Source organism: Vidua macroura, chromosome 3, assembly GCF_024509145.1.
Source record: "Vidua macroura isolate BioBank_ID:100142 chromosome 3, ASM2450914v1, whole genome shotgun sequence".
Taxonomy (NCBI): Eukaryota; Metazoa; Chordata; class Aves; order Passeriformes; family Viduidae; genus Vidua; species Vidua macroura.
The window spans coordinates 65,999,126-66,014,339 of NC_071573.1; the positions used below are offsets into that span (position 1 = coordinate 65,999,126).

The 15,214-nt window shown below is 40.1% G+C and overlaps 1 protein-coding gene across 1 annotated transcript in view; it reads right to left on the reverse strand.

The window, feature by feature from the left end:
• Positions 1–702: 702 nt before the first annotated feature.
• Positions 703–15,214, reverse strand: part of SLC35F1 (solute carrier family 35 member F1) — a 149,485-nt gene continuing 134,973 nt past the window's right edge. Inside the window, exon 8 of the mRNA XM_053973294.1 lies at positions 703–4,788. Coding sequence (XP_053829269.1) covers positions 4,564–4,788 — 225 coding nt within the window. The 3' untranslated portion in view covers positions 703–4,563. The remainder of the gene's footprint in view (positions 4,789–15,214) is intronic.

The window sequence follows — 15,214 nt, forward strand, 5'->3', positions numbered from 1 at the left end:
GGGTGGAGAGGCTTAGAAGGGAATGAATACATGTTTATAAAATGCCTTGCTCTCACACACTAAGGATCTTCCTTTCCTGTCCATGTGAACTTTCAATGAGTCAAAGCCTTATTTTCTTTCTTATCCTAATTCTGCTCCTCCTGACACTCCTTTTCCCCCAGTGTCTAAACTTTGTCTCCATCCTTTCTTCTCAGGACAGCTGGGTGTAGTGCTGCAGCGTAGGGCAGCCTGGGAGGGAGGGCTGGGAAAGGCAGCTGCAGGCACTCCGTAACCTCTGCCAGTGAAGCCTTCAATACCATGCACTTGTCAGATTAATTCTACACTGATTAATTTCCCCAGATTAATTCTAGACTAATTAATATTTTCTGGAAAGCAGTGGAGAGAGTGGTTTTGTCTCCAAATGAGGGCAGTGGCTATCAGGATACCAGAGCTAGCCCTAGGGAAATGACAGGTTAAGACAGAGGGTATGCAGGAGTACTCTTATCCTTCTGGACGAGTGCTCTGGGGCCAGGCAAGATACTTGAGGATGCCTGATGGCATCTATTCTTAGACACCTTGGAAAGAGTTCTGGGTTAACACCTCACAAGGGAAAGAAGCCTTAAGCACAGCAAAAAACTATTCCCTGCAATTCAAGATTTACACTTCTGAAAAATCCTTTTAGGCTAAGATAGCAGAAAGGAACAGTCAATAAACTAACCCTGCTTTCATAAAGCATTTATTTTTTTTTTTTATTTGAAAACATTATACAGGCATTACATTGCCACAGCCAGTCCATATAGGTGCATGCAAATATCAAAATGGAGAAAGATTTATTCAGCTTCTCAATGCAGGATTTGGGGTTGGGATTTTGTTTGCCTGGTTTTGGTTCATATTTCCATCTGCGGTGTCAAGATTAGTGTGCTTTATTATGGCATTTAACAATAAAATCCTACCCATGGGGTAAAATTTATATTTGTAGCTAGCTCAAGAATACTAAATGGTTTTCAAAAAAAAAAAAAAAAAAAAAAAGAAAAGGAAACGATACTACACGCTTGTCAAAATGTTAATAGCACAAGTTAGCAATCTCTACACTATACATGGAAACTTCTTATGACACAGTGGTGCAAAACTTTCAATTGCTTGGTCTATCGTTGTGTGTTTCGAAACTTTATAGCTGGAACAAAGACCAGGTCTGTCTCCCAGTGAGGGTTTTCATCTGGTATCAGAAAATTACATCAGTCTTGCTAAGGGCTGCCCAGAGCCAGCAGTATCAGAGAGTTTCAGTTTGTTCAGGCAAGGAGCTATGCAGAGCTAGAGACGTCCTACGCAACACGGAGAGTAGCTGCCGTTAGATAGCTGAGCCTTTGCTGGTGCTCACTGAGGGCTCCAACTGCAGAACACAAGCAGGCAGAAGGAATGATTTCCTCCACTGAACCTCAGTTTTTCAGTCAACACAGTTATTTGTAAAGCTATACTACTGTTTTCCTTCGAGATCCATCCAGGACTAGCGCACTGGTGTTAATCCGAGCATCCACCTTGTTTATGGGGAAACACAGACAGCGAAATAGCCCTGCTTTGCACATCCAACTCCTCCTGCATGAGAAGCACAGGGGATGGTGGCTGGTCACAGAGTGCTCACTGAAACATTCATAACTTATTCCAGTACAACAGAGCCTTTTAGAATCGCCTGGTGGCACCTCTCAGCTACCCATGGATTGCAACCCCTTGTAAGGAGAAACTCCCAGCCCTGTGACCTGGCCAGGAGCTGCCTCCTGCCCAGCTGTTTTGCAGAAGACTCTAACAAACATCTACAAGTTAGTGTCAGAAAAATGAGGAGGGGGAGGCCGAAGGACTACAAACATTTGGCTTAAAAATAAATACAAATAAGGAAATTAATCAAAACAGTTATGCAAAAAGAAGGAACTGTAAACATGAAACACACACGCAGACGATCCTCAAGGTTCTCAGACCAACACAGGGACTAATGCTCAGAGAAAGGTATTTAATTGGTACAAAAGGTAGCAAAAAAGACTGAGATGACACATGCCCACCAGTGTGCCTCTGGGTACCTGAGAGAGCCATGATTGTAATCAGACCCCTTCTCCTGGGGAATGTACGAAATTCACCTTAAGTCAAAGCTCTCACAGGGCTTGACCCAAGGATCCTACCCTGAAGTGTCAGATGATCTTTCTTGTGTGTTTTTATTTTTTTGATTTAGACTTTCCTTAATATCCCCAGAATACAGACTCTGTTTTTCTGCAGGAATCTAGTGGGGTTTTTTTTGTGGTTTTTTTAATCCTCAATAGTTTAAGAAAAAAAAAAGTTCAGAAACATGAGTGCTAAAAAGATTAAAAAACTGGAAGGGAGAAAAAAAAAAAAAAAAAACAGCAGGGGAAAAAAAATCATACATTTGTTAGTTTAGTACCAAGGCATCTTAACCAAAACTTCTGGGCTAGTTTTGGTTAGTTTTGGGCATGATTTGGCAATACTGCAGAACCTTCCCTTATGTGCTGCAGGGTTGTGGCACACAGCCTAAACACAGTGGGAAAGAAATCACCTCTTCTCCACAGTAAGAATAAGATACAGCATACTTCTGCTGTTCAAGAGCATTTTGACATTTGCTACTTCATGTCTGTTATGCATATATAAACTTCTCTCAGTCTGCTTCAGGGAAGTTCTTTCTGTATTAAAGCAGAACAGGACTATAAAAAATGAATGTTACCTCAGCGGAAATTCATCCTGCTTGGTTGAACTGTGTGACCTTTCTAATCTCCAATGTATAGATGGACTTTTTTCTTCTTTTTTATATAGAAATAGGTAAGTTGTATTTTTCAAACATGAAGGCCTACATTTTTGCTTGAAACAGTCTTTTTCAGAAGAATAACATTCAAATCAAATTCACCTCCTATGCCCACAGGCAAAATATTCATCAACTATGCCGTAAACTCCATTTTCAAATATGATGAATGAATACACACTTTTACAGCACTGGTATGTGCTTCTTAAACTCCTTCTTTCTGAAGATCCTGAAGCGTTTTAAAATAACTTGGTCCCACAGCACCTCTGTGAGGTAGGTAAAATGTCATTATTTCCATATATACTGATTGGAAAACTCAGTCACACAGAAGGTAAGTTATGCCCAAGGATTCATGCAAAGATGTGGCATGATTGGTGAATAAAACCAAGATCTCTCCTAGATTCCTCACCTACTGTTAGACACAGGAACACCTCGTCTTCCTTAATTATAAATTACAATAAGATAAAATATATTGAAACAATGATTTTCTTGTACTGCGCTCTCAGAAGAGCAAATATACAGGTAAAGATGGATTTTTCATGGTGGTGACTAAGACTTTCCCCATTCTGGTAAGGCTCCTGAGGCAGAAGTACAGTTGTATACAGAAGTGTGGAGCAGACCCTTACTATTTTCACACGTCCCCAGGAATGCAAGAAAACTGCTGAATTCTTCTGCTTGCTTCACAGTTAATGAAAAATAATTGGCTGCACCCTGCCAGTAAAATGCCTTTGTGCTACTGCGGCAACACCAGCAGATGGTCCAGTCTTTCTGCTTGTGAAATCCTCCCTTAATCTTCCTGATTTTGGTGAAAAACTGACACATTTCTAAATAGCTATTGTTAGAATAATGAACCATGGGAGACTAAGCAAACTGGAAGAGCAGAAGGCACCCTCAATGCACTGAGTATCTAAAATGAGTGCCCTGATCCACATGATATGTCATCTTTCCGTGGAGAGGTACAATACATAGGAAACTAGAAAATGTATTTTTCTTTCTACAGGTTAAAATTTTAAAAGTAAGAAATCTGTGTTGAGTCACGACTACAGAGAAATTGACTCCCTGTCACCTGATGCAGAACCTTGGCCACTGGGAAATCTGCCATGGATCATAGAGAGGTCAATGCTTGAGTACTTCACTTCTGCAAATATAGAAAGGCTAAAATGCTCGCCTTATACCTATTCCTAGAATAGAGACAGATATTGTAAGTTGTCCCTTCTCTGGATTCATGGATCAGATTACCTAGAAAGGGCAACTAGACAGATAGCACAGAAGAACTCATTGTATTTCCCTTACCAAATCCAAGGTGCTAGCAAAAATGTGTCAGGGTGTTGTTACCACGACTAACCCATCTGTTTTGCGCAAACAAATTTTAGAGAGAAATTAACAGTGACTGCACAAAGTGTATTTGCTGTAAAAAGGTGTTTTTACCACAACTGGTGTGGCTTAGGCATAATATCACTCTGTGTGTGTAAAACACCCTTCTGTGAATTTCTTTTTTGTAATTTCATCTTATGTATTGAATATCTTTCACAGGTAGTGTGACATTAACTGATTCCTACACAGCAGTTTGTATTGCAAACATGCTGCTCATTTCATAAACGAGGGACTGGCATCTCCTTGCGAGGAACACCCTGGAACAATTGATTTGTGTTTGTATGAGCTTTCCTTATTTGCTACCTTGCAGCTCACCAGTGTAACTGCACCCGGTAAATACCTTTCTCTATGTACAATACAGAGATAATGGATATACGAGCTCCACTGTCAATAGGTGATCAACAGCCCTGGGTTTAAGCAACCCTAACGTGAGGCTCCTCTTCTGTCTCCTGCCCCAGGCTGGTGTATGTCACCGAAGGCTCCATCTGGCTGGTGGTTGGGAGGTCTACAACAGGTCCAGAGGGGTTTCGGAACTGCTTGTACACCCGAGGATCCTGGGCTACGTAGGTGGATGTGGAGGAGTAGAGCATCAGCCCAACAAGGATCGTGAAGAATGACAACAAGTAAAGTCCTGAAAACTGAGCAGAAATAACAGGAGAGTCATTAGACACAGCATCAATTACCCTAAGTTCATGAAGACCCAAAGACAGGGTTAGGCACAGATCCTTGTTTTGGCATGCACTGCAGAGAACAAGCTCCCAATCATTTGGATGTTGGATTTTTATGGGAATGGCTCTTTGAAAGTTGATTTACTCCCACCAATTCCCCTGTCCTCCGTAACCAAGAGCTAACTAGTGCCTTCCCCTGGGCCAGGCATGTTAAGTATTGACTATCTGGGACTTGGGAAAGATGAGTTTTGGTCACAGATCCAAAGCTGATTTTTTTCATCCTTTTAGACAAGCCAGCTACTCCTCCAAGTCCATGTTTCTCCAGCTCCATTGTGAGGTACCATCATCTACCCTTGTCAGACAGGTAGTGGACAAATCTGAAGTTAGTTGCAGCTAAACCACATGTCTGTGAAGTTAACATCGTGATGGAAAATATAAAAATATAATTAAATAATAATTTCAATAAGAATTAAAAAATATATATATACACTTGAAAATGTATTTTAATAAAGGCACTTTAAAACTGTCTGCAGCATCTCTTGCTTGTGAACAGAAAGCAGGTGCTAGAAGATCTAATGTGAGTTTGGACAGGATAAACTTCACCTGTGAAATGTGCTCTGGGTCAACATCATGAGGTTTGAAAGTACACACAGAGGGCAGTTAACTGAAAGCTCAAGTATACATTTTGGCACACAGCTTCACTAGATCAGAGATCAGCCTGAATTTTTTGACATATACAGACTTGTGTCTGAACTAAAAATACAACACAAAGAACATTTCTGGCAACTCGTTAGCCCTTGCAGATAAAGCTAGAGGCAAAGACAGGGTTTCAAAAGCACAGACCATTGGGTACTAGCTTTAGATACTAAAGGTTCTGGCCACAGGGGACACAAAAATGGCTTTTAGCCCATATGACTTGTCTGCCGATCCTACAAGTCTGCCGAGACTACAAGTTATTTCTTCATGCATGCTGTGTGTGAGAAACCATGAAGGACAAATTGCATAGCCACCTTGTTGAGGATATAAATGATTTGTATTCAGTGGAACTTCCAGAAGTGCCCGTATTCTGCAGCAGGCAGGAATCTGTACCTGAACACCATCAACTACTAGCAACCTGCTATTAGCTGCTCCATGAGATACTTCAGGATTTTATGTAAAGGCATCTGCAAGTCTGTTAATCCTGACTGACTCTGTTTTAATGGATGCCCCATTTGTTTTCTCTGGATCACCTTAGCACAGCACAAAATAGACAGAATGGACTATATTATCTTGGAAATTTTTGAGCAGTTCTGCTTTTTATGCTTAAAGAAATTATCATTGTGGAGAAAATACATTTTACTTAGGCTAAATTTGTAGTGATGTTAATTTGTTACTGCTTCATAAACCTCCAAAACCTCCATCCAACCTCCTGCCTGAGGAAGCATTTGGACTTTTTACAGAACCCTCAGTATCTCCTGAAAGCTTTGGTCATATAACCCATAGTGATATGTCTGTGCGTGTGTTTCCCACATCCATTATGAATGTTTTACAGGGAAAATAGCATAATGGGGAAAGGTTTTAAAGCATGTTAGAAGGATTAGAGGGTAGGAAGAGTTTTGCTTTTCATCAGCTTTCAATTGTTTTTTAACATGTATGTCACCAGGCCCTCATGTGTTGTCTGGCAGCACAATTTGATGAAACCACCCAGCTGTCCCAGAGTCACAGAGACACTGTTGAGCCTCACCCAGCATCTGCTGTAAGATTCCTTCCATGTGACACAGCTCTGATAGGACTGTTTAAGCTTAGATCTCCCCCATGTGGCAATCAAACACAAGTCAATAATTTCAAACTTCTGATTGATTTTTCCCCCTCAATTTTCAGTACAATTTTGTTCTCAGCACTTTCTTCCCCTCTTTCACTTTGTATTTGAACTTGAGCATCACTTGGCAGCAGTGAAGCTGACTAAGCTCAAGAAAATCTCAGGAGCCAAATGCATCTAGTTCCCCATCCCTAGTTTCCCACTGTCCTTCATTCCCACCTTATGCTTGAATTTCTCACCCAGCCAGCCAATTGGCTTGGCCCTGCATAGCCAGAGTGCCAGCCAGATCCGTGACTGCCTTGTGTCCTGCTGTGAGGAATCTGTGGGGCTTCCAGAAGCTAAATGTGCTTTTTTTTCTTGTTCTAGGAGCTGCCCAGACAAAATCAACTCATTTTTGCTTTGGCTCATGGCTCCAGCTCTACCATATCCCCTTTCTCCTGGCCACACCTCTCATTCCTCTCTCAGGGGCTTCCTGCCAGTTCTTTAGGCTGACAATATTCTTTCCATGGTATTGTCCTCCCTCGTGGCAGCTCTCCAGTCTGGGAGAAAGGATTTGAGCATAGCTTGGGGAAATCTAAGCAAAGGTCTGTGAAACATTCATCTTTGGTATCTGTGCACAGCTAACTGAAAGAGACCTGGACTCTGACAGTCCTATGACAATTCTTTCCTTTTTACCTTCCTTAGAAACAAGGTTTCATTTGTGCAACAGCTCTGTGCAACACTGAAGTAAAAGGGTAGTTAGTGAGGTTAATATAGGAATATATACTGAAGTACATGGCAAATCTCTGTTTTTTGTCAATACCCTGTCAGGCTGATCCAAACCCCTTTGAAATAAATGGGTGTTTTCCTCCTATTAAAACAGCAGTGAATCAATCAGTGCAAAGGGAAGATGCAGACTTAGTTCCCAAAATACAAAATTTGCTGTTCACTGTACTATTCTACTCAGACTCCAGCTGAAACCTGCAATTTATGGAAGATAAGATTTCCAGGCACACTTCACTGCTATGTAGGTTTTGGAGGTTTTTTAAATCTTCATCTGCAAACCTCATCTACTGAGATTTGCTATTAATAGACAGGAAAAAAAAAAAAAAAAAAAAAAACCACCACATTCAAAACCAGAAAGAGCCATTCCTAAGAAACGAAGTGAGGGAGGATCACTTTTCATTGTCATTCTCTATGCAACTGCAGTACCAAGATGTAGGTTCTTGGGAAGTATGTAATTCCTGTCTCTAAAAAAGCTACTTGAGAATGATATTGTGCTTCATTTTACTGAATAATCTCTTTCTACAGAAATATATTTCCTCTAAGAAATAATATTTTTTAAATATACAGATTTCTATGCCTCTCCAAATCCTTCCCTCCATGCTGAGCAGGATAACTGTAAGTTGTTCAAAGAGTAACATGGTGAAGAGAAACTGGTTAGCTCAAATTAGCTAATGAGTGTCACACACCCTAAACAGACTAAAAGTCAGCTCATGTTTCTGTATCATTAAACAGTTTTACTATGGATTTCGTATGTACATTTATAAGTACATATGTATTACATATGTAAACTTGCTCATCCATGAAGCTTATTGAGAGACCAGCTGACTTTGTGGTGGGGTCAATGATCTAACAGTCTTGAGTCCCTGGATTTGATTTTCAACCTGTGAATTTATTTTGTGAATCACAATGATTTCAGATCATCCTCAGTTTCTTACCCATTTAAAAGAGATAATAACACTTGGTTATTGAATAAAGATGAGTTTACAGAATAAAAATGGGGAATAGAGATCCTCTGAGGAGAAGGCAGAGAGCTCCTTTGCAGGGAAAGTGCCTTACTTACAATATTTCAGATTTCATCACTGACATGCAAAGCATCTGCCAAAGCTTTTTTGCCAGTCAAATCAGATAGTTAAATCAGCTGTGATCTGATCATGTCTGCTCTGCTCTGACTCGGTGTGTCTATAAATGCTTCCCCAATCAATAGTATTCAATATGGATCATACAATGATAATTGTAAATGTTAAAAAATTATGAAAACACACAAAAAAAAATCTTCTCTAGACACCATTTTGTGTCTGTGGTAAAAATAGCCTACATTAAACTAACATTTCAACATGTAAAAGGTGCCTGTCTTTGGTGCCTGTCAATTTGAAGATAAACACACAAAACAAAACCTAGACAAATATAACGATAACATGCTTAACAAGATTTGGTCAGCCTATCAAAACAAGCACAGATTCTGGTGCATGAACATTTCTGGTATTTATCTGAGTTGTTCATTAGGAACCCAGTACTTGAATGGATCTGTTCAGTCAGGTTCAGCAGATGAGCTTATGGAACCTGGTGGCTTGGCTGCAGGAATAGGGGTCTCATGCCAGAATGTGCAACTGCAGAGCCCCATCAGGAAAACCACTGCAGCAGCAAGGTCCAGCTGATCACAGCAAATATAAGGTGAAATTACTCTTTCTGTTATCTATGCACAAAGTCCATGATGTTAAAAAAGAAAAGAAGCCAAACATATCTGCAGTGCTACATACAAGTGTAGAGGAAGTTCACAAAACAAAATTTAGCTTATATATATAGCATTTTTATTGCAAGCAAATCAAAATTTTGAGTAAGTCAAGCATAACAAAGTTCTTAAAATAGAGAAGATGAGTATAAAGTCACCTGGAAATTTAGTATTTTTAAAAATCCAGAATAAACTATTAAACCTTTCAAAATTTACTCCCTACTAGTTTTTATCTTCTACTTTTTAATGTCTGTCCACGTGAAACTTGTCTTTCATATACCTTGAAATCACTACGGGTAAAACGTTTCTACTGTTTTCTCTTGAGACTCATGCTTTAAAGTAATCCACTTGGAAAGGTGGGAGAAAAGGAAGCTTCTCAATGGGGAAAGGAGTGCATCTGATTTCATTGTCTTGAACAGTGATTAGACAGTAACAGGAGAAGAAAAAAATAGAAAGAAAAACTATTTAGAAGGTATTAGATTCATGCCTTGGTCTGGAGAGAACAAGCCATTCTTCAGTACACAGGTCATGAATTTAGAAGGGAAAACCCAAAGAAAAATGCATGGAAAAATCACATGGAAGAATCAGCATGTAAAAATCTCCTCTAGGAAAGGCTGTGCTGACTGACTCCTGCTGAGGGAATCTGCAGACAAGTAGTTCTGGCTGTCACAGATGTCCATGTCCCTGTTACCACTGACACCACGGCAAGACAGTATCCAGAGTGACAAAATGAGACAGATGTGAGTCTACAGAAAAGCCCACACACACAAAGAAATTAAACGATTTGCTAATTTTGGGTTTTCGCTCAGCCATCATGATAATGATCTTGAACATTATTGCAATGGTTATGAAAATGCTAATTCTGTTTTACTCAGTCCATTGAACTGGAAATAGTTGCAGGAGCAGACTATTTGAGCTGCAGCGCTCCAGCACTCCATTTGTATTTCAAAACAGCAACCACACACTGAATCTCTTGGTAGGTAGCATGAACCCCAGCTCCTAGCCTATAGCAACTCAACTGCGCTTTTCAAGTCTTTAAAAAGGTTTTTTTGTTAAAGTACTAACTGGAAATTTATAATTGTCATGTTTCACATATTCAGTGATAAAGTATGAAATGGAATAACTACCTTTTTCTCTACCTCATCTGGCAGTTCTTCACATTTTGGTATAAATGAATAAAGAAATCAGGTCCATTAATTCAAGTTTTAGATCTCATAGAAAAGTAACCTCCTCAGAATCATACTGATGAAGAGGGGTAAAAATGTACGTATCAGGTGGAATTCATCTAGCTCCATATTTCTGCTGGCACAATCCATGCTCTCCAGACAGGGAGCTCTCCTTCCCATCAGTGGGTCTGTGCAGTGCAGTGAACTCTGCTTTCCAGACTAATTCAGTTTGTAGCATACGCTGCACAGCCCATCAAAGCTAGGGCCAATAGGTGTTCTTTCACTGACTTATGGCTTTTTCCCCTGAGTAATTTCACACATGAATACCTGAGCACGCTGAGTGAAGGGAGTTAAAACCAAATTTCTCTCATTATCTTTTATATAGCAAACAGACATTTCCACTCTGTTTGATAAATTGATCGAGAGGCTGAGCTTCTTTCCACAATTTTCTATTTTCGCCTCCAACATAGCAAATTAAGCTCACTGTGACCAAGTGCAGAAGTTGCACTGTGGGATGCACACACTCTGCAGCCAGCAGCAGTACCAGAAGGCTGAGGGCTCTGAGAGCTAGGAATTCACACAGTGCTTTCACTTGCGTGGCTGGATGCTACAGCCATATTACTTTATTAATAGTAACAGGAGCCAGCATCCTAGTCATAGCTCGCAGTGCTCTTTGGTGACGGCCTTGGATCACATCCATGAGGATCTGACTGAGTCTGTCTTGGATCAGCTCTGTGACTTAAACTACTGCTGACTATTTTCATCCCAGCCTACGAGGAAGATACCTCTTTGGGATTCAGAGCTTGATCTGCTCGTCAGCAGAAACTGAAGCAACCGCCAAGAGTGAAACACCGAATTTTGTAATCCCAAATGGCACCACACACCAGAAGGGTTGCATGAGTTTTCCAGACTGCATTGAAACAGAAAAAACAAATCCACCTGAACCTTTATGTGTCCTGCCAGATCTCCCGGTTTTTAAGAAATCTCCAAAGGGACCCAAACCACGTTGGTATGGTTTAGAGCGCCCTCCCTGCTCATCAACTGCAGAAGCTGGAATGTCTAAGCAGAAATGTTGGTTCTCTTGCTGAGAAAGGCACCAAGGGGCGCTGGACAGCTTCGGTAGTGATAACTTCTGGACAGCAAGTCGGTCCACTACCAGCAGGGTTGCATTATCTTCACACTTTAATGACCTCCAGCTATTTCTTAGGTAAATCATGAGGATAAAGTCTTAAGTGATGACTTAAAGCCATATCTTACCCTCTGAACACAGGTGGGATGAAAAGTGAAGTGTGTAGCTAGTTACTGCACATCTTTGATCATCACTGAATGAAGGAGGTTTGTCTCAACACATCACTCATGCCAGCAGAACCCAAAGCAAGAAGTTTCTGGTTTGCCTAAGTGACAATGAAAACCTGACACTGCCCTTGTTTCCATTTGGTGAAAACAAAGAAGCCAAAGGAGGTTTTTCCTGTCATTTCATGCATGGCAGGAAGGCCATATTTCTCAAATCCTGATGCTTGCTTGCACCCTCAATATGACCTAACTGAGATGAAATGCTGTCCATTACTATGGCTTATGCTGAATTGCAAATGTTGCATAGAATCCATGATGACAAGGAACCAGATGACACATTTTCTGTATTTTCCAGTTGATTCTCTTCTACTGTTAGCATGTTTTACTCCATGTAAAACATACTGATCTATTCTTTCTGTCATACAGCAGCACCCTCTTTTTCAGTCCTTGAATGATATTTGCTGGTGGGCACAGTTTAACTGGGAAGACAGTGGTCAGTGGGAAACACCTAAGCTTTCTTACCTTTCAGATGCTGAGGTTATCTATAAGGGAGAAAAATGAGGAGGGTTTACTGGAAAACTGTCACCATGAATTCTATTAAAATTTAGGAAACTTAATAGATTTCCTGGAATTCATAGGTAGAATGAAACAATCTTATGAAGAAAACTAATAGCATTTTGGGAAAAATCTCTGAGCTTGACATAGGAGCTGTAAGGCAAATACTGATTTTGCACAAAGCTGCATGATTTCGTGCTTCTCAAATGGCATCCTTAGAAAAAATTAATAATAGCCTGTCCTCTCTAAATACATGCCTGATAGGGCAAAATGTTTGTGTGAAATGGCTTGTCTTCGTTTCCTGAGTGCCAGGAGAGATGGGAACGCTGCTTTCTCTTCTCTTTCCCTTTGTTGCCTCTGACATCAGACGTAGAGAAAAAAGGAGCCTGTGTTCAGTACCCCTGCTGTACCAGCAGTCTGTCTAATTAAAAAGTGCAAGGTAGAGTGAATCCTGCAATCTGTTTTAATCTTATCTATGTAGGAAAGAGATTTTTATGTGTAGTTAAAACACTTCTATTACATTTCTCTAATTTCCTGTGAGCATCCTTACTATGGCATAAGGGGGCTTCATTTCTGGTTATTTTATACCAATTACTTGGCAAGAAAGTGGTAAAGGACCTATCCTTTCAGATATTCTTAATACAAAAAGGAGGACCAAAACAGAAAAGCTTATAAAATCAATTTTCCCTCCCCACTTTTACCTTTCAGTATTCTTTGTTGGTTTGCTCTATCAGCTGCCAGTTGCCACGTGTCTCTTTGGGTTTGTGTGCAAGTATTTAATATAGCAGCAGCTGTCTGCTGTAACTGATTCGCTATTACTGTACATGAGGCTAATTGTGCTCAGTGTGTTCAAAACCACAGTTACAATAACTGATTCATCTTGGATTCTTTGTTTATATTTTTCTCCTGAATCTAACAATACATTCCAGTAGAAATTCCTTCCCAAACTGTGTTCTTTTCTCCTGGCAATGCAAATGGAGAGCACTCCTACCCTGAGAAACAAGGACTATGCATCTGCAGCTACTCTTACCATGAGTGACCACACCAGCTGTCTGGAGGGAGTGTGACATGGCTGTTTCATGTCAGGGTTCTCTGTAGTGTGACACATTTGCTGCTGGCAATGATAGGCCAAACTTCAGGAGCTTCAAGAGCTCTCAACTGAGTTGACTCTCAAGGCAGGTGCCTTGAGGGAATCAGAAAGGAGAGCATGTCCTAAGCTGTCGAGTCCAACCCCTCATTACTTCTTGCAATCAGATGACATATTCCATGTCAAATCCCCCTCATGCAAGCATTATTAAGGATTTTTTCACTTCCCACTAACCTATTTGAAATTATCCTGGAAACTCCCTGCTATGATAGCCAAAAAATCCCCCTAATTTCTATACATTCTCAGTTTCCACTCATATATTCTCGTATCATTAAATCAAATAATTCTCATTTTCTCCCTGTGAATTTATAGATTAATTCATATATGTTAAGGTTCCATAGTCCGTCCCAGCCCACCAAAGCTATGTTACATACAATAAAGATTTTTTTAGGGGTCTGCATATTCAGTACATTGTTAGGGGCCATATGGTTACTCTGTCAAGGCTTTGGAGCACATAAGAGAGAAGCTTTTTTGGTGCTCTTGAGCTGACAGAAAAAAACCCTATAGCTACAGATAGAAAAGTGCTGTCCCTGAGATGGTAAGTTGTCCTGTCCTATAGCATTAGCACTTCTCCATGAATACCAGAAATACCTAGACAGACTCGTTTGGAAACAGCTTTGTCACAACCGTGCTCAAATTCTTCCCATCTGTTGCCACAGACACTGCCTCGCACTTTGTGCTTCACAGCATTTCTCAATGTCAGCCAGTTCTAGTTGCCTGATTATTCTAATTCTTCTTCCTATTGAGGGTGCCAAATCTATTACTACAGTCACTACACAAGACTGGTCTTCAGACCAACTCTTTGGGACCTCCATCACTGAGTTCCTTCGAGCATGCTGTTTCTCTCTCAGCACATTGCCTTGTCCTTTATCCTCCTTAGCCAGTTTCTCACCTGGGTTCCAATCTTTACATCACTAATCCTGTTCTTTAGCTTAACTAAACATTAGCTTAACACATTTTCTGTGCTGCACTGTACTAAAGCCTTGCACATTAGATCTACCATTTGCCTTTTCCCAATAAAAATCTGTTAAATTATCGGACAGACATCAGATTTATAGACAGGATTATCTGTCTTGTGTGAACAAGCTTGCATTGCATCCAATTTTCCATTTATCTCCATGTTCCTAATTATGTCTACTTCCAATTTTATTGCCTACTCCATATCAAATTTGAAGTATTCAGATTACTGTGTTCTGTTTCTACTTCTGACATAGATATTTCCATTTCTATTAAAGATGGTGAATTGTCTTCACATTAACTCTCATCCTTACTGAATATGACAGAAGGTCCCAATTTTGTTTTGGCGCCAAGTGAAAGGTTGTTCAATTTTTGCCTCCACTGTCCTTGCACAGCAAAACTATTTCTTCTCTTAATAATACAAGAATTTTTTGCTGCTTGTTTCACTTTCTTCTTCATTGCCAAGCTTGGTTTATCTTTTACAGTAATTAGACTTCACTCCTTCCCTTTTTCTCCTTCTCTTTTTTACCTTTTAGGTTTTTTTGTGATTCCTTGTTTTCTGTTTATTTCTAACAATTTTTTAAACAGATGGTTTGTCCAGGTGCATCTGGAGTACTCCCCTACAAGTTGTCCTCTTGTACTTACGGTATAAAATTCAGATTAGTATAAGTTAAAGCTATTAAAAATCTCCTTCAGATCCATTATGAGCCTTTTTAACAGTGTTCTTTGCTAAACTTAACTCATGTAGGTGGTGGGAATAATTCCAGAAGTTTAGTCCAGCTAATAAAATTGCTCATCAGGAGTGCTGATGTCAAGCATCTATCCCATATCATGGCTTTGAAAGCTTCCAGTTTAGTGGGAAGGGGGAGTTTAGACAAAAAGAAGATGCTTTTGTAGATGTTATAGAAGCTAATAAAATACTCCACTGCTTAGATTGAAAGCATGTAAAAGTGATGCTTTCTAACTGATGTTTTGTTTGTGTGTTG